The 21739-nt window shown below is 33.5% G+C and overlaps 1 protein-coding gene across 7 annotated transcripts in view; it reads right to left on the bottom strand.

The window, feature by feature from the left end:
* Positions 1-21739, bottom strand: part of LOC111054374 (BAI1-associated protein 3) — a 291489-nt gene that overhangs the window by 111882 nt on the left and 157868 nt on the right. For all 7 annotated transcript variants that reach the window (XM_039429756.1, XM_039429755.1, XM_039429753.1 and 4 more), the window contains exon 6: positions 21629-21695. In XM_039429756.1, coding sequence (XP_039285690.1) covers positions 21629-21695 — 67 coding nt within the window. The remainder of the gene's footprint in view (positions 1-21628; positions 21696-21739) is intronic.

Consider the following 21739-nt stretch of genomic DNA (forward strand, 5'->3'; position numbering starts at 1 on the left):
CCAAGGATACACGTTGACCAACGTTTGTGAAAATTATCCCGCTAAAAATACAAACCACACTAAAGTAAAAACAAGACTTCAATAACAAAGAATATGAATTGTTAACTCCGCTGATTCCGTTGCCAACAGAAATGGTGAACTCTCGTCGAAAAACAGAGCTCAAACTCCTGTTAAAATAGCACGGCGATTTTCGCAGCATGCAAAAGAGTTTTTAATTTTATTTCGCCGAGAACGTTCAAGAGAGAAGTTAGTTGTTCGCGGTTCTTCGTGCTAATAGAAAATTCTGTTGAACATTCATCGAATCATGAGAAGAAGATAGTTGACTCGTTCTCATGATATCATGCACTCGAGGCAACTTCTCTACTCATCGGAAAACTCGTGCTTTTCGCAGATTTTGCGTGCGAAAAGTTTTTCTTTTCAATGCTGAACCGGAAAACCTGCCGAGCTGAGTTTTCTCCCATAGTTGTCAGATTCTGTCTCTAGTTGCGATTAACATTTCACTTACTGCACTCTCGAGTAGAATGTTGATTATTTTCGTAGAGCGGCGCCAATCCAACTTTTATCGTTATACACATCCTAATGAAGGCTTTTGTCCGCAGACATGCATTGCATCTTGCAAACTTTCTGACGACTTTTATCTTCTTTTTTATATTACTCATCATAGTTTCCTCATCGCATGAACCTTCCAACTAATGACTTGAACTGCTTGTTATGCTTTCCATTTTATGAAAACTGCTTCTCGTAATGAGAGTTGAAAATAGGTTCAGAAGTATGAAAAGCATGGAGAAAACGTGTTAGGACGGAATAATTGAAGTATGTTCGTCCAAGTTCGTGCTGAATCTGCCTCATCGCAAACTTTATATAAAATGCTACTCATGGGAAGGGTGGATTAAATATGATGATAGCTCTGAAGAGTTAGAAGGATGAGATTCAATTTGTTCTCATTGAGAATCATTATACACATTCTAACTACTATAATTTATATTAACTTATTCCACACTGAACTCATTTATTCTTCTTCTAAGGGTACCTATCCGGTTCGGATGTTGGCAATTACCAGTGCAACATCTTAAAAGTCACTGAACTCTCATAAAACTGAAATAAAATTTCTCACCAGGTATAATCTTATCCTACCTCATCAAGGTAATTCAAGTTGAATCATGCAAAGAATAAAGAATCCCTACAAAAACTCTTCATAACATACTAAATTGGCTCACCAATCAACAAATCGTTCTAGATATTGATCGGCAAGCTCTATAATTGCAGTGAAAAATTGGTTAACAGTAATTGATCAAATTGGTGATTCTACTACTAAAAAGGAAGCGTCTTATCGGGATTCGAACCCGAGCTCGTCAACATAACATTTATGCCCGGTCGCAAAAAAGCCTGTTGAATTCTAATAATGATTAAATGTCACGAGAACCAATCATAGAAGGCTTTTTGAAAAGAAGGCTTCCCTGATTTGTTCAGATGGCATTTAATAACGTTTAAAATTTATTCTATCACTAAAAAGGAAGCGTCTTATCGGGATTCGGACCCGAGCTCGTCAACATAACATTTATGCCGGTTGCACAAAATCCTGTTGAATTCTAATCATGATTAAATGTCACGAGAACCAATCAGAGAAGGCTTTTCTGATTTGTTCAGATGGCATTTAAAAAATGATTAAAATTTAACAGGCTTCTGTGCAGCCGGGCCTTGTAACCGCAAATATTCGTAATTCAAGTGATAACATAAGTGTATTAAGTATTAGTGATCTCATATATAATCAAGTGTTCATCACCCAACTTAACATGTTATCATATTAAACATTTTTCATCGAGAATCTTTATAATTATAATGACAAAAATTGCTTCATGCAATGTCTATGAGTCCTTTGAAAATTTTAAATTTGTCCATGTAAAATAACTGGAAACCTATTCCATTAAACGGCTTGGTGGACTAGTTCAAATTGATTTCCATATCAGTATCAATATTTTCCATTACATTTTGTGTATTTCTCAGTCATTTGTGCGATTTTAGCAAGTTTATCATCAATTTTTGTCAACAATATAACAATATCATCGCAGAAGCCGAATTCACAATCCAGTAGTTTGAGGAACGAATTAGATCTCCATCTATTTATCAATACAAATTCAATATTGTGACATTTTCAAATCAGTTTTCATGAACGGAAATGTGGAGTGACTGAAGCTCGCATGTCACTCCATTCGAGCTGTGAGAGCCGGCAAGTTCAGTTAAGAAGACAAACATTTGAGACTCTCTCTATTCCTGTCACGTCTTCTCTCAGAGTCCCTTTAAAAGTCATCACTTGCTCGGAACCTTGCATCTTGCTGAGTTAACTGCTTTGTGTTTTGAAACAAATTTGTTACTTCCCACTTCTCGTGAACAAGTTGAAGAGGAAGGAGAGAAAAAAGTACTAGAATCGGGACATGGCAAAGGACGTCATGGAACAACCTCAACTTTGGTTTCTCAATGTTTTATCACTGGTGATTTCAAGTTTCTATGCTAGAACATATCACGAATTCGTTCTACAAGTTTATGTCATAACCAAAGTGTCAAACTGATGAGAATTCAGAGACTAGAAACGATATAATTTTTATCATGGATATTCTGTATCGCATTATCAATAGAGAATTTTTATAGTGTGGGCTACAGTAACTATATAAACCATAGCTATGTAGTTACTGTAGACCATACCATTTTCATTCAAACTGTCGGCCATATCATTTTCAGTGCAAGACCGACCGATGGGTGATTTGAATTTGAAAAATCAATACTTTCAGTATTAGAGAACTTATAGTATCAAGGATGAATTTTATCCAAAACTAACATAGGGCTGAGATTTTAAATGGAAATAGACCACCTAGAATGTTCTTTCAACGATTATATGACTACACTTCATCACTTTTTGTGTTGTTTTGAAAGTGACGTTATGGCCTATATATACTATAATATATATACACTCATATTATATTAAATGAATCGAGTTCGTCACTTATTTATTATAAGAATGACAATTTAGTTCCGTTTGCTACACCATTATCAATCGCCAGTAAACTGGGATTTTTAAACAGCAGAAAAAAGTCTTTAGAGACAAACAACAAGAAAAAGTGGAACACTTGACTGAGTATAAGCAATAAAATATCAGAAAATTAGAAGACCCCGAGAATCCAATGTCAAGAAGCCTATAATAATCACTATGATATAGTGCATCAGTGATAAGCTTTCGCTATCAAGTTCTTGTTTTGGGATATTTGTCACTATTATTTAATACTTTTCGATTTTTGAAAGTGGATACGCACACCACAGAAACAAAGGACTATATAACCAAAAGCAAAAGAAAAAAAGATAATAATGGATTATAGTCAAATTTTCAATGCTAACAAATGAAGAAAAGAGAAGAAAAAGTGGGATACAAAGAATCAGCCACAATTTTTCAAGTGTATTCTGGAAACAAACTGCAACAGGTAAAATAATAGTTGAGGAACGAAGCAACAAGTGATCTCATTTTCTCCGAATCCGGTAGTCAACCGTGAAGTCGTGAAATTTCCCACTCCGCCCCCCCCCCGTCCAGCTGGGTAGTTTTCAGTCAACACGATCTTCCAAACTGTATCTGTGCAAGCAATGTGGCTGTGCCATTCAATTCTGATCCAATTCCTTTTTTCCCAGTCTTCTACTCACTGATTTCGATTATAACCTTTGAAATTATCAATGAGATTCAATTCAAGTTCTCTTTATTTAATAGTAAAGCCCCTATTTTTTAAACGATGTACAAGAAGTGACAAGTGAGTTGATAAAATATTTAGATCGATCTTGTTAATGAAAAAGGGAAATGTTGGAAGTGAGGAATGAATAAATTGAGAATAAGGAATGAAAGCATAATAAGGTACATATTACTCATGAAATACATACTTATAGATAAAATACATAAAATCTTCAAGTATAATAAATCTCAAAGGTAACGATGTAAGATTTACCTGTAAGTTATATCTGTATGAATCGACTTATAAAACATGGTATTGTGATTTATTTGTAACTCACAGACAACGATAAGTTATCACGAAGAGGTTGATAAGCTATCGACATTATTTCGGTGCCATTTCCAAGACACTAAGAAACTGCTTCCTACAAATACTGGATGTATGAGTAACATTCATCATATTAATCATTCTCGTTACTATAACAACTCTAACGTATTCAGAAACAATAATTACAAAAAGTTTCTGATAAGACAATGACGGTTTCTTTAACGAATATGAGATTCTGATTGGTTCCTTGAACCAGTTGCTAAGCGACTATAAGGCTGCTTGTCAAATACAGTTCTCAGAAATCGTCTACAAATACGGTCCTTGATCTTTTCTCTTTTGGATTCAAAATGATACACTACATCTGATACAATATTCATAGAAGAAATTGCAACCAGCTGGAGTTGTCTCAGAGTAATTCATATTCAGGACTTTGAAGCCGATTCAAGCAGCTTATCTGCATGAAGCTTTGCAACTTGCAAGAAGCTCTTTCCGATCCGGCTCGATAGTGGAAAGCCTCTTTATCACAGTTGGTCTGTACACCGAACAATTCCTTGGAGATAGGGCAATTCATTTGTGGTGAAGCTCACTGTGTTTGTGCGTGTGTTTCTCTAAAAAATTCTCTTCTTCCTCCATGTTGTTTTCCTGAGGGAACATATAGCTTGAAACTGACTACCTCACTCCCGATTACCAATCACTATCTCTCTCTATCAACCCTTCACAATCTTTCCCTCGTCTTATCCCTCGCTTTCAGATCTGTGATACTCTCGGCTGTTGCTAATTCTACTGAAAGGTTTCCGTTCCTTTTCGGATCCATCCGGTAAGTGGATGTCATCCGAATGATTGAGACGTCGCCATTGAGGGGTAAGAGGCCAACTGCTGCTTGCAAACTCAACAATAGATGCGTCCACAAACAACTGCCTCATAACACCTGACCGACTGGGAAAAGAGTGAGGAAAACATGTTGCACAAGCTACATTGAAGTGCATGGACAACATAAGGCTTGATGAAGTTGGTCAACATTGTAGCTCAGGAGAAAAGGTATTATTATTAAGGAGAAAGGATATGTCCTCTGAAGGACATTATCGCAATGTGAAGAAACATTCAAATACAATATCGCAAATTTGAAGAGATTTATATTAATATTAACAAAGAGAGAACATAGTTACTAACTTTTCTCTATTCTTATTCTATGATATCACGAAGATGAAATTCTACCTGTGATGGGCTTAATTACCAGTAGTTTACAACAAAAACGTATGATATTATATTGTTATTTCAAAATTAATAATTTCACAACAAAGATTTGATCACAAAAACCTGTAACAATATCAATAAAACGATACTGTTTTCCAATTTTTAATTTATCGGTAAATAATTGTATTTTCTATTGTTACAATAAGGCGGTGAAAGTGATTGTTTTAAGCAATAATAGGTGACAACAACTTTGACTATGATATTTTGTAATCGAATTATATTCAAACTACTACTGCAAAACTTATTCAAACTTACATTATAAAAAACTATAAATCCAATATACTATCAACAGCTTTTATAACAATGTAAGTTAACTTTCGATTTATGTTGTATACAGTATTTGAATACAGTTAAATCTTACTTCCAACGAATATTATTAACTTAATAAGAAGATTTGGTGTTGTCACAGCCACGATCTTATTAGGATATTTAGATATCAAATCACGGTTGTTGCAGACTTTTACGATTATCATTATCTGGTAAACTGAAACTAAAGTGGAGACCAACAGAATAATTTGTAGTGGTGAGCAAGCGATATTATTGGTGAATAGTCTGTGAAGGTGAACTTCTGCTATTGGACTGGGTAAGCCCATCCCACAATAGAAAGTTGGTAGAGACGTCACTGCAATGGCGGGTGGTTGATATACCAGACATAGGGATTGAAAGAAATCAAAAATATTGAAAAATAAAAAATGGAATGATAATGATAGTGTTGGTGCAATAAGGTTAAATAAGAATACACTGAATTGTTAAGTTACTTATGATTGTATTTATTATTCTAATTATAAATTTTATTTTAGATGAATATCCAAGATTATCTCTACCTGAATACGATTCTGAAACAACTTTGATAAGGAATAATCATTAGATTTGAATTCACTAGTGAATTTTTTTTAAATTAGTAACAATAGATGAATAAGGATTTTCATCTTAGTAGTAGCCTTGACTATCATTCAGGAAAGTCAGTTAACAATGCTAACTAAATCGGAAAATGAGTGCCTAAAATTAGTTGATGATAGCTAATCTTAAACCAAAATCCATTTCTCGAACTAATGATTTCCAGAACATTCGCGTCAAGTATCGAACTTTTTGCGAAAAGGGACTAGTGTTTTCAAGTTTACAGTGAAAGTTCCTTGGAACTAGTTTCAAGCAGGAAGAGAAATGTGTGATTTCCAGATTGAGAATGACAACAAAAGTAAGCAGACAAACGAAAAGAAAAATAAGAAGAGAAAGAAGTTCTTCGATAACTTTCCCCAGCTTGCAGAAAAACTTTCAACTTGAGAAGCTCCTGTTCAAATCACAAATGCCAATAATAACAGACTAGAGTCTATTTGTTGAGCTTGATGTATTGCATGGGATATTTGGTTTGCGGGGTTGAAAACAGAGCTTTGCGTGTTAATTGAGTTGGACTAATTGAAATGAGATTTTGATCAGGAAAGGACAAATCGAAATTGTAGGTTCATTCAACTGCCATTATCACTCCCACTATTCACGCAACCGTTAAGGACTATATGATTGTAATAGTGAGAGCCAATCAATGGTGAAACAATGAGATAATGTCATTCCACTGATGAAAATTTTCGCCCGAAAACGGTATTCACATCAAAATACAGTTGAAAAAAGTTTAAATCTAAACTATTTTTTCAGAATTCTTTCACAAAAATAAGTAAATGGAAACATTTTTTGGGGAAACAATTTTGTACATTGAACAATATCTAGTGGGAGAAAGGTTACCACTCCATATTAAAACAATGAATAAATGAATAAATAGCCTTTATTCAATTATTTAATAAAAAGAGACAGTATACAAAGCAAATCATTGTAGGCATTTTCCCCCCATGGCAAAGTGCCGTCTGGGGGAACGATATCCATATTTTTTCAATGTATAAATTCATTACAATTTGTATTATTGTTTTATTATTTTATTACTTTTAAAGGGTACTATAATTCCACTTCATAGATATCCATATTAAAATAATAGCTGGAAATCTCTCATTAGAATTAGTTACTCAGTAGCTTGAAAACGGAGATGTTGTCCGTAATTTATGTACAATTGAAGGTTAACTGGTAACGTAATTTATTACAACAAATTAATATTCATGGGGAATCTATAAGCAACTGAACTGCTGGATTTGAAAATAGTGAGATGTAATAGATTTCAAGTAAATTCAATTATTTTGATTTTCATCATTCTGCTTTTGCTACTAAATTCAGTGTTCAAACGGAGTGAAAAAAATTATAATCATCGAGAATGACTGTTGCAAGCAACAAAATCAAAAGTCAAATTTTTTCCTGGAAATTCAAAATTGACTAAGGAATGACAAGATATTATTCAATCACCTCTTCTATTATTGGTTATCTTCTGGAGTACTCTCACAATATCAACATTATATGTTATTACTGCAATAAAACCTATTAAATTCTATGGAAGCACAAATTAATGTGGTAAGCAGTTCTCCACTTGAACATGCCCCAACCTTTTCGGTGCAATATTATTGTAAACAACGTTGATAACAGCCCAACAAGAACCAAAACACACATTACTTAGAGTGCAATTAGGCAGGCTAACAAGAATAGATGAATGCTGCTCGATGTTGCTTGAAGCCATGAAACATTATATGGCAAAGTGCTGGGGCTTAATTACAATGGAACCGATCTTGGTGCGTTTACTTCTGCCTTGGTCCACTCAATTTAATAAACAGCAGCAGCTGTTTCACTCTACTGTCTCCTATCAAATTTCGCGAATAATTGAGCTGGAAAATGTGGAGGGTCATGACGCGCAATTTACATTATCATGGTTTACGAATGAACTCGCTTTGTGAAATTTCTCAGAAGAAAGGTACCTGCTGCGTGAATGTTAAGTTGTTATTTTTCAGTTGAATGGTATGGTTCAAATTCATGGATCCATTTTAAGTTACGTAAATCTGTAACTTATTCAAATTCTCTTCTCACTGTTGATGGAATTAAGCTAAGATTTGGGAACAGACCTAACTGAAGAGCCTTCTATACTATAATTTGTTACTATAATTTGAAATCATCATCTACTCACAAAACATCTCCATCACAACATATTTGATTATTATCACAGCCACCTCCAATACATGGCCCCGACCTACGATATTGCAACGTCGCAGTGTAGGCCTAGAATCTAATACATGATTGGTGAAAAAGATTTCAAAAAGTATCAGCTGATCTTTATCACCAATCATGTATTAGATTCTAGGCCTACACTGCGACGTTGCAATATCGTAGGCCGGGCCTTGTATTAGAGGTGGCTATGATATTATTTATGTATGCAGTCAATCATCCATTGCAATATGATCAATTATTATTATTATTATTTTTATATTATTATTATTATTATTATTATATTATTATTATTATTATTATAATCAATGATTGATTGATTTATTGGCTTTATTGAGGGAGGAGTCAGGACTCAAGGTCCTCTTTCCCACAAAACTCTATGGTAATTATAGTAAAGTCCACGTTATAATGATAGTATTTGATTAACATCGGTATTGCTATCCTTATTTATTGTTCTAAAAAGCAGATAGCGCTATCCTTTTCGAGCTCCGCAACGTAGCCAGATCGTTTTATAACAATGTAGAAATATAATTAATTAATAGAATATTTATTCTCAATCATGGAAATGCATCATTCAATCATAAAAACATATATTTTTTGATGAATGAAATATAATTTATAATTCTAAAAAAGAATGAACAGTTAATATTAGTTAACAGTTGTTAACAGTATCGTATACAGAAAGCAGTGGCAAGGCACAGAATCGGTAAAGATATTATCTTATCTTTCTCCACTGCAATTATAACGTAGACCTCACTATACAATGCAGTGTGCCTAATATTCCAAATTGTATAGCACAGAGTATCAAAACAATTGGTTCCCATCAGAGATCTATCAGTACTTATGTTTTCTCTACTATTATTATCAATGTTGTATTATATAATACTGTCTACTTTTTCACTGTATTATTGACGGTGTAACTTGTAGACAGCAGCTTAAGTACGTAACGTTAGTTGTTACTTAATAATAGATTGGAGTTTGTGACGTTATATTTGGCTCGCATTTGCCCTGCTGGCAGCAATCGGTAGAGCAAAAGATGTTTGAATAATATTATTATTTTCACGACTCCTGAAAGAGAAATACCACAAATTTCTTACCAGCTCTTCAAGGAGCTCAAATAATTCTCTGCTTTCAACGGCTGCATTATCAGTTTACAGTTCTTATTACTGATCTGGTCGACTCCACAAAATATAGATGCAGAAGATGTAGATAGATATAAGGGTTCTGAATTTTGTACTAGACAATATGGTATCGACACCAATGCCACTCGCTACCATCTGACAAAGGGGTCAACAGTGTGAGATGATACCGAGCGGAATCAAAGGCGACACTCTATCAGAATACCTTATAAATTCTATTGATTTATAGTGTTGCTGCAACTTAATACTATGACCCTTGTGTTCTTCCAAATCGGATGCGATGATTCTGAATAATTTAAGTAAATCTTGAGAACGTAATATTTCTAAAGATTTAATAATCAATGCTGTATATCGCCGATTTATCCAACTTATTCGGTGGAGAATATAGTTGCTTGATAATTTAAATATTTTGTCAATAGTAGAAATAAAATAGATTATAACAAGATTGGTCATGCATGAAGATAGGATCATGAATGAAGGGTACACCATTCAACAAATAAAATATATATAATTACACAAAAATATCAACAAGCAATAATAAAAGATAGAATGAAAAATATAAAAATAATATGGGAAAATATATATAGCAAAAAATATCACAGATAGCTCACAAAAAGATTTTACTTTGCTTATTAGCATCAATTAATATATCATGTGCTTCTTTAATCAGCATATATTCTTTTCTACTTCTATAGCTCAGTTGTTGACTTGCTGTTGCTTGTCGAATAAAATTTATGAATCTTACTTCCATCAATATTATAAATAAAATGACCTCTGGTGGAATTCAGATAAAATAATTTATCTTATGAACATGAGCTTCATAAAAATTCTTATAAATTACAGATAAAAAAGATAATGAGTGAGCATATATAATAAATAAAATATTAATAAATATTTACTCTGTGCATACTTAAATATAAATTCTCATAAATTGTTCTTAATAAGACTCCCTTTATGTTTTGAATATTTGCACAAATTTCAATATTAAGTATGATTTTTAAATAAACCTTCGACGAGCTAGCTTTATTCAATTTGATTTATTTGTAGCACTGAGGGCCCCCTTTTATAACTATTGAACTCACTTGTTGATCTTTCACAATTATTGATGGTGGTCTGGATTCGTCTCGGTGTCCTAAACCTTTTCTGGTGGGCTGCTGTCGTCCTCTTTAGTGGGACTATTTAAACTTAACAACCTATGTCATACTGTGACATCACTGAGTTATATGACTCTTATGAATCAAACTTGAACTTTGACAAAAATTATTTAATGTATAAAAAGGGATTCATTCTAGTGCTCTCATAATTGGTGGGTGTCCCTGGTGACCTCTGGCAAGCAAGTGGGCTGTGGGTTTTCCCCTATTCTTTCTCAACGATACTTCCGTCTTTTTAGTTTACATGAAATTTAAATATCCTCCCCCATTGGCGGATTTTAAATACTCCACAATGACGTAATTTAGTACTGTCAAATAATCCATAACAAAACATCATATTACTATACATTGAGTGAATATTTTAGTCTTAAACTCTTATTTTATATTGATCACATAATTCCGTACATTCTATAACGATTACACATTTTTATGATTTTTATAAAGACCACGTGGAGATTTTGAATAAAATCATTTTTAGCACCGGTCAAAGACTGCATTGTGATTTGTACATCTCAAGACTGTAACATGTATTATTGCGCTTAATAAAACTAAATCCCATTTCCTTTATCTTTTTGTTTTGTTTTTTATTATTTTTGTTCATGCTCATTGATATAATAAATATTTTTGTGCTTTCTTAATCGTTTTTTAGTTACATTTATTTGGCATGCTTAGCTTATTAAACCCTCTAATACTAGTCTTAGTGAATGCTGCCTAGACGCAAATAATTTGCCACAAGGTGTCTGGCCAATCCTCAAATATACGGCTCGACCGATTACTAAGGTCGCCGACTAGCTAATATCAAAGAACCTAACCTCAAACATTATATTTATTATATTATTGAATAATTACAACAAGACTTTTATTTTCATATGGCTGTTAATAATCATAGCCTTGAGAGCCGTTATTATCTAATCTATATACAATTGATACCGTAACTGGTGATAACAATTTCCAGCTTCTTGTGCTGAGACCTAAAAATTTCTTTCAATATAAGTTTTTGGTAAACACCCGAAATACATTGTTACAAGTTATAAAATGAACTGCGAGATCTTCAAAGTTTTTTCTCGAAGAATTACTTCAAGTTTTGTACTAGCCATGTTATGGTAAAAAGGTAGATGGTTTATTATAGATTGATTAACATATTTTGTGTTGCTATCCTTGTCTATCGATTGACAAGCATAAAGCGCTTTCCTTCTCTACCTCCGTAACGTTGCTAGATCGCTTTCTAACTATGTAGAAATATAATTAATCGAAATATTCATCCTCAATTATGGAAAATTATCATTAAATAATTATACAATTTATTTCATTGAAATACAGAGTGGGGCAGAGTCGATTTTGTAAGGGTTATAAGTAATTAACCGTTCAACTTGGAGAAAAAAATCTTTAATGGGTTCAATTCAGTTTGAAATATAGTTTTTATTGTTATTTTTTTATAAATTATATCAGTTAAATGGCGGCCATAAGCAGCAATACACTGATGTAGCGCATTTTTGTAGTTTTAGAATGCATTTTGGCACAATGTGATTGATGAGGCTCTTCTCTGATTCGCTCCTTCAGCTCATCCAAGGTGTGTGGGCGATCTTTGAAAAATTAACAATAAAAACTATATTTCAAACTGAATTGGACCCATTAAAGAATATTTTTCTCCAAGTTAAACGGTTCATTACTTATAACCCTTACAAAATCGTCAATCGGCTCTGCCCCACCCTGTATATCCACTGCCATTATAACATAGACCTCATAGAGCTGGAGTTTTCGAAAAAAATATTTGAGATCAATTGATCAATTGAAAGATTGGAGTTCTTAAGTCAAATATTTGGAATCATTGAATCCATTCAAGAATTTTATATTAGGTTAGAACGAAGCAGGTATTAATATAAGAACCGGACGTTAAATTCAGGCTACAATCCCTGGAACGAAAAGTCTGAGCGAGAATCAATAGCAGCCATTAATCGCAAGGGTGTCGTCGTAGGGGCAATTGATGAGCGACTCAATCACAGGTCGAGCAACTGGGAAGCGACTCAATCACAGATCGAGCGACTGGAAGGCGACTTAATCACAGATCCTGAGTGCCTGACGACAAATCGCTGATCTTTGCCGGCTGCTTTTTCATTAAACCTAACCTAACTCAACAAATTCAGTGTCTTTCTCAGGTTGCTGTCCATGCTATAAATGTCGATTGAAGAAGATGGCCCGAGACCCACCCCATACATCTATATATGTTGTCACGTGGTATTTTAGCACCACAAAATATTTTTGAAAGGAATTATTGAACTCTAATGGAATTATAAAATAGAAAGGAAAGATAGCCTAGTCAAAGTACCACTCAAGTAAAATCGAATGCTATTAGTGATAAAGAGTAATCATTTTATCTAAAGCGATAAGAAAAATATCCATAATTGTAATTCAGCAATAATGAGGATCCATTGGCAGAATTAAAAATTATAAAGCGGCTTATTTATTATTGGCAGATCATAAAAAATAAAAGTTTGCATGTACATTTGAGGTTAGAATTGTTTGTTTATGTTTTTAAATGAATCAATCGATCTAGGATAAATCGATAGTTATTTGAATCACACCTAACGAATCAGCTGATTGTCGATCAACCAGTACAAGTTGAATTATAAGTTTACTCACAAAAGATGTATTTATATACTAAGGAAGGTTTATGTAAATAAATAGGGACAACTATTATTGCTGCATGAATATTTATTACAATCTAAAAAATCTGGTGTGGTACACTCACACAACTTTCCTTGCTCATTGAACTATAAGCCTCATTATCAAACGAGAATAATTCAGGGGAATAACATAATGAGGATTGACGGAAACATATTTGCAACTACGATTAGACTACTGTATATGTGTATATACAATTGTTTTCAGAGTACTTTTTCCTTTATGTAAATTGTGAAATTCTATGATTTTTTCGAAATTCGTCAAAACAGCTGTTCTACAGATGGAATATCTTGACTATGACTGTGTTCTTTTTATAAACTGTTCTTTTTTTCTACCTACCCACGGTATATGGAAGAAAAAAAGTAAAAACCGTGTTCCTACCTACCTCATGCACGAGAAGGAGGTTACAAAGTCCATTTCTCAAGGATTGGGTGGACCCCCAATTAGTACCCCAGCAAAAAGACTCATGTCAGTTGAAAGCTAATAAATAACTATACAGGGTATGGATTTGAAAAAAATCGTTAGACCCGTTTTCGAGAAAACCGTGAAAAACATGGCTTTTTAGTCATTATCCGCCATTTTTCTCAAGAATATTACGGAGCTCCTGCAATTTTCTCAGAAATGAAACTCATGTCAGTTGATAGGGCTCATAAATAGCTATCCATGGTATAAATTTGAAGAAAATCGTTAGAGCCGTTTTCGAGAAAACCGTGAAAAACATGGCTTTTTAGCCATTATCCGCCATTTTTCTCAAGAATATTACGGAGCTCCTGAAATTTTCCCAGAAATGAGACTCTTGCCAGTTGATAGGGCTTATGAATAGCTAGCTATCCATGGTATAAATTTGAAGAAAATCGTTGGAGCCGTTCTCGAGAAAACCGTGAAAAACATGGTTTTTTAGTCATTATCCGCCATTTTTCTCAAGAATATTACGGAGCTCCTGAAATTTTCCCTGGAATGAGACTTATGCCAGTTGATAGGGCTTATAAATAGCTATCCATGGTATAAATTTGAAGGAAATCGTTAGAGCCGTTTTCGAGAAAAATGTGAAAAACATGGTTTTTTAGTAATTATCCGCCATTTTTTCCGCCATCTTGAATTGAATTTTATTGAATTTCTTATTGTCGGGTCCTCATGGTATAAGGACCTTAAGTTTGAAATTTCAAGTCAATCGGTTAATTAGGAATGGAGTTATCGTGTTCACAGACATACACACATACACACACACTCACACATACACACACACACATACACACATACACACACACACACACACATACACACACACACATACACACACACAGACCAATACCCAAAAATCATGTTTTTGGACTCAGAGGACCTTGAAACGTATAGAAAACTTTAAATTGGGGTACCTTAATTTTTTTTGGAAAGCAATACTTTCCTTACCTATGGTAGTAGGGCAAGGAAAGTAAAAAGTACGAAGATCAAGAGTATACAAAGCTCATATTAAAAATTAAATGTACATTGCGTGATAGTATCGTATATCACGATTTATTTATTAGAATAATCTAAGACAATCACTCCATCTATTTATATAAAAACTTTTTATCCATCTTTCTATAAGAAAGTTGAAGAAACTCTGAATCTGAAGTAACCAATTGTATTGAGTTTTGCTAAATTAAAAAGCCAATCAGAAGGAAGCTTACAAATTCAAGGAAGAGATGAAATTTTTCTGGAAATCACTTCTTTTTGGCTTATGATCTCGATCTGTGACTATGCACATGGAAATTAGGGTTCTTTCTTCCTGTTAAATTCTAAAAATTATCAAGCCAATCCCTTTTTTAAATGTGAACTATTTGTAATTAATGTTTATTTATCTGTGAACTCAGTGTTGTTGAAGAGTTCTTAATTGTAATCAGTTCCCATAAATATATCTTTGATACGGAAAGAAATCTATAAGAAATCTGGACCACGCACGAGCCCAGACGAAAAGGACCTGCATAATTAATTATTGGAAATAATTAATTTACTCTACAAGACCTCCAAGAACATCATTAATGTGAGTGTAAGTTCAAACAAGATCGTTTTATAAAGGCCTTTTAATAAGAGTTGGGGAATTAATCAAAGCGCTATATAAATTAATTCAAGTCAAGGAAAATTCGCAACGTGTTGAGTGCTATCATATAGTCTATAAGAACGTTTTATGAATTTATTTGATTTATGTAGGAAGCTTACTTCCATGCACGGCACAGACTCAGCCGTACCCAAAGCCTGGCAGCTCCTAGTGATAATTGTGCTAATTGTATAGTGATAATTATATAGTAACAGTATTGTAATTTATTGTTATCTAGTGTAGTTTAGTGATGTCGTGACAGTTCTATCAAGATACGAGATATACAACGGTGATACGGATACGCGAACTGTGATACAGAGTCCTGGTATAAGATACAGACAGGGATAGTGTTGCATACCGTGTTAATGAACTGTAAATATTGGAGACAGTGTTTATAAGTGATTAAGTTTTATATCGGCCATCTGAATACTTGTTAGTTGAGTGAATAATTGCTTGTAGTAGAGTTGATTATTTGTTATTTCGTGAGTCAATCGTTTCCTCTATTTAGTTTAGAGTACAATAAAGTGCAATAATAACTGCAAGTGTTACAGTAAACTCATTCTAAAGTTTAAGAACCCACAAAAACTAGGTTTTGTATAGTGAAGATCCGTAACAATACAATAAAGAGAAAAGCAATACTGTCGACTTGAATCTTATAGGCCACACTTCGCTCGGCCAACTACAGATTTAAGTGTGAATTGGTTCGATTGTCATAGTTCCAAGTTGAGTAAAATATAAACATGATCGGTGATTCTCCAAAAAAAAAATGAGTTTTGCATTTTCGAAAATTTAATAACAATTGAGTGTTAGCTACGGTTCCCCCAAAACTCCAGCGAGAGGCAGCAACTGAAAACTTAGTTAAGAATAGCACATATTCAACGATAATTGCATTGAAATGCATTTTCAAGTTTTTCAATCATCAAAAAACATTTTTTGACAGTAAAAACCGATAAAATTCTTCACAAATTGGATAAAAAATCTTATAAGTTGCACAGTTGTAATTTAAGTTACACGTTGTAATATAATTTGCACATACGGAATTTGGGGTAGAGAAAATGTAGTTGTACATTCTCACTCTAAATAGCATTGGCAGTGAATATGATACAAACCACATGATACTGTACCAGTAGGCAAGCAACACAATGTAATAGATTCTGGAGTACGGTATTGGAATCGAAAGTGTAATTTTATGAAATCGCTTGTCCTGTTGTTCTGAGTTGGGTATAGGGAATTAGTATATTTTAGGGAAACAATGTTGAACAGGAGATTCAAATTTGAGCCGATTATTTCTCTGGAAATAACCGATATGGTATTTTATTCGCAGAATAATATTAAGATTCTTATACAGGATCCTTATTGAGGTACTTCTAATAAGATTCTTCACAAAAATAAAATATAGCCTATTTTATTAAGAAAATTATCCACGGTCAAACAACGACAAAGTGGGATCAAAATGCTTATTCTAATTTATCTAATGATTAAACACAAATCCTGGGAAATATATAAAAAATATTCTTCTACTTCTTGTTGAACGAGCGTTAGCGAGTTCTCACTATTGACTCATTTCTGAAGGCCAAAGTCATTGTTCGTCCGTTTGTATGTCAGTGAGATAGGAATTTTATAAGTATAGATTTATGTTTATACAGAGTGAGTCATATGTATGGGAACCTCTCAATAAGTTAGAGACTGTTGTAGATATAATACTGTAACTATATGTACTCTACCTTTTGATGAAAAAGTGAATTTCAACCCCTCATAAGGGGGTGACTTAGTGGTTGTAACTCGAATATTTTAAATGTAGACACCCATTGTGTAGTAAATCATTTTAAAGACATTTTTAGAAAAAGAAAGATTACATCAATAAAAATGTTCTATGATACTTATATCCAAAATTGCGACTGATTAAACTTTATCAATAATTTATTTTAAAACCAAAACTTCAATCAGCCGCCATTTTGGATAAAAGTATCATAGAAGATTTTTATTGATGTCATCTTTCTTGTCTGAAACCAGCTTCTAACAAGAAAGCTGTAAACTCATAGCTTATCCAGTCTGTGCGATTTGCGATAGAATTCGCTCATGACTGCTGACACAATCCCCTTGTCAACCCACAAACAACACAGTCGCTTTCATATTCTCAGAATATTTTTTGCTCCAAATGCGAACTACGATGGGATTTCACATCAATCATTTCATAGTGAAATGATGAAATACGAAGAACTCACATAAAATCCATTTAGTATCGAAGAATGTAAAAAAGAGGGAAGTAGAATCGAAGAAATGTGTAATATAAGAACACAGTCTACTAAAATAAAAGAGACAAAGTAAATAAAATCATCTTCCATCTTGACCTTTCATCATTCTCATCAGTGAGAGAATAGGACACACAAATCGTTTCCCTATTGTAGTACATATATCAGCTACACATATGTATCATCAACGCATTATCTATACACATCTACAGACATATGCATGATCTACGTTTGACGCTGATCTTGGTCCTTATGGAGAAATGGTCGTATTTATCATAGCATGTTTCATTCCGGTTTCAAACCAACAATTGATTTATCTCCGTTTAAACAGAGATTGCCATTACAGTGCATTGAAATTAATCGACTACCGTTATCCAACCAAAACTGGAAAAAACATGAATAGCAAAATCTAGATGTCTCATTTTTTCCATAGTAATGCTAGCACAGTTATAAAGGAACAATGAGTTGTATTGGTCAGAGGTCAGGATTGTTGAGTGTTGAGCCAAAGCTAGCCAACCAGCCCTTGGCTAGTATGCAATACAAGGGATGGACATTACTATTACTCACCAAAGTATCCCTTATCCCATTGGCGAGCACAAAGAACCCTATTACCCAAATGCGTATTCTACTTCAAAAGCTGCTTCGAATAATACTATTCCGCTCTATTATACCGTCAGAAAACGAGTTCAGATTGAGTTCAGACTTTGCATTGGAGAACATCATTTGGAAAAAAGATCGGTTTTCAGTATTACTGTTTAGCATTACAGTGGCGCAGTAATGCAGTAGTACACTGCTACAGAAGTACGGTGCTACCGTACTTTTGTGACCTCTATGAAGCTCTCCAATAGGGAAACGTTTTCAGTTAGAAATTATCGATTGAAACTCTGACCTTCATTCGATCGTAACATTCAAATTCAAATAATAGTAACTCAGGGTCAGTAGATAGGAATGACGATGACAATTATGTTGATGGTGTTGTTGAGTAAAACTATTTACATACGAATAATCTATCTTTTTGAAGATACATTATCTTCATTCGTCAAATAATTGAAATTCTCACCAGTCAGCTATATCCTTAACATATAACCTACTCTAGAACATGGTACGCCATAGTGGAGTAGGTTTACTTCCACTCAGAAAACACTTAACATATAGAGGACACATTATACGGCATTTTTATTGTAACTAGCTATTATATGTAATTCTAATTGATGTAGTAGTTTTAGGTTTTTTGGGGGGAATAAACATTTATCTATTCATTATTATTAGAACAAGAACAGCAATAAACTACGCTTCCCTTAGCTTTTAATTCCTAAGTTCTATCAATTCAAGTAAACTTATGATACTTTTGAAGTTCAAAGGTTACATGAACTTACATCAAGATACTCCGAATCACTTGCAAATAATTGAATGGTTTGTTTGGTGGCAGTAACTTCGAGAAACGCCAATTATAATCTGATAATGTTTGAGGTTGATGTGGAAGCGGTAGTTTAATGCTTACTAACCGATCAATCACAATTTGTTTGGATTCAGAAATCAAAGTCATCACTCAATGAACTGAGTTCCAATTCGAGCTGAATTTTGATTGAAGCTAATTTAATAAACTGGTGAAAGATTGGAAGTTCTAATCATATTGCTCTATTCGACCAATTAACTACAGGGATCAGATGGAAGATACACAAAGTTATGATATCCATTCGTGTTTAAAACTGATACAATTTATCTTAATCCAAGATAAACAGGTTAGTAAGTGCAATTTCATGACATTAAATAACGACACATTTCTGGTTAGGTCATGGATGATAATAATAATATTGGAAATATAAATTTAACGGAGTTTTTCGACGGTACATCTAAGAATTATTAACAACGCAGAGAGCAAGGAGAGATATGGTTGAATTTAATTAAATTTTATCATATTACGATTGTGATGAATACAAAATAAATTCATAGAATGGTGAGGTTTGAACATATTATCATAGAGAAACAATAGCGTAAGTAGATATCCCATGGTATAGGGAGTTTATGTCGTAACTTTTACTGTTATCTCAAGCCGTTAGTCCACATAGTTATTTCCCGTCAAGCTGTGTGACACTGGTAGTCTCTCATATTGTGCCGTTCATACACTCTCACCCAAACAAAACAGTAAAAATCGACAATAATCGAAAGTAATCGGCTTGAGATAACAGTAAAAATTACAACATAAACTCTCTATACCATGGGATATCTACTTACGCTATTGTTTCTCTATGATATTATATTAACGTCCATCTGAATGTATAGTGACAGTTTTAAAAGGACCCAAGAGCATGGGATGATAGTATAAGCATCACAGTAGCTTTGTAAGAGATAGATTAAGTTGGTATGATAACCCTAATCCTATTTGACATCATATATTTGTATGTGATACATTATATATCCAGAAATTCAAGAAGAATATTTTGTAGTGACCTACTCTTTTCGAATGTTGATTGATCGTTTCCAATTTTCTGAACCATTCTCCTAGTTTTTGTTTTCTAGTAGCTTTGCCAACAAAATAAAGTAATCATGACATCCTAGGAAATTGTTGATGATGGATTTTCCGTCGGTCATTAGTAGGTCATTATTTTGGCGGAACTCTCAGATAGTGATTAAAGCTTCCTTCAAAACAGTGGCTAGCAAGTGCGAAGTGACAGCGATTTAATTTGACGAATTTAGTGGAATGTTCGAACAACGGGAAAGCAATCAATCACTATCATCACTATAGTTTCCCTTTGTGTTCGATTCCCCTTTCATTTGCATAGAACCAAGTTATTACATCGCAGTATTATAGACAGTAAATATTTGATGAATTGAACGCAAACCAAAACAAGTACCCTTGTTTAATAACTTCTATTCAGATAGATAAGAGTAGCCCTCACCTAGAAATTCATAGTTTTCATTATTATTTTATGCTTTAACAATTGTATAACCTTTGATACAAGTCTTATTTCGGATATTCTTTTTTTGATAAATTCTTTTTTTTTCTGATAATATTTATTATCTTGAATCTATAATATTATTTAAATTGAATCTTCAAGTTTGGCCATGCATCAATAGTAAATGAAATGAATGATAGGAATTCACATACACAACATACACATCGAACATTAGATTCTACAACCACTACTTCAATCCTTCTCGAAAGTCATAGAACTTTGTCAAGTGGAACATATTTGGAGCAAAAACTACTAGCCTGATAATAATATTGGAAGAGAATGGAAATAAATGGCAATAGAATACGAGAATATAAAAAATACGTTGATATATGAATACTCGTATATTCAAATAAAAATATTTTGAGAATTACACCTTCAAACCCATCTGTATTGAATACTAACATCAAGTTTGAAGGCTACTTCTTTTATTTGGAGGTTGAATTGATTTTTCTTTTAGAAATGATTTACAATCCACAAGACTGATTCCCCGACTCTATTTCCTCAACAAGAACTGAAGAACATACTGAGTACCTACCTCATAACTTCAAAAATATTGCCTTCTCCTATTTATTCAACATTCCATGAAACAGTTATTACCATTCAGCAGTGATTACGAATAAAGTACTCATAACAATTTTCCCTATTCCATGCCATTAATAGCTTTTTTTCGGACATGGGATTAACGTTATTGAGAACAATCAATACAGTTCTATCAAAAGAGTATCTTTACCGTAGTACACATTTTCATGCATAATATTCTAGACACCGAAATAACCCACTGAGCTCGAATAATAGCTGGAGATAGCAGTGGAGCTAATAGCAACCTCAGAAATATTGTTTATCTCATCTACTGAATCTCAATGAAATAACCGTTAAGCACTCACATTGGTTCTAATGAGGCGTGTTCGAGAATTTTCATAAAGGATTGGGAAGATAACCAAATTCACACTATCAAATTCGAACAAAGTGATAGAATTGGATTGCAAAAATTCACTCACCATTTGCATCTTTCGCTTCGAGGCCTTCAGCTTCCAAAACAACGACGTTCAAAACCACAATTGGCGGCTGAAAGAGAGGAAAATATGATTTTCATTCATGGCAAATCGGAA

The sequence above is a fragment of the Nilaparvata lugens genome, chromosome 5 (assembly GCF_014356525.2).
Source record: "Nilaparvata lugens isolate BPH chromosome 5, ASM1435652v1, whole genome shotgun sequence".
Classification (NCBI taxonomy): Eukaryota; Metazoa; Arthropoda; class Insecta; order Hemiptera; family Delphacidae; genus Nilaparvata; species Nilaparvata lugens.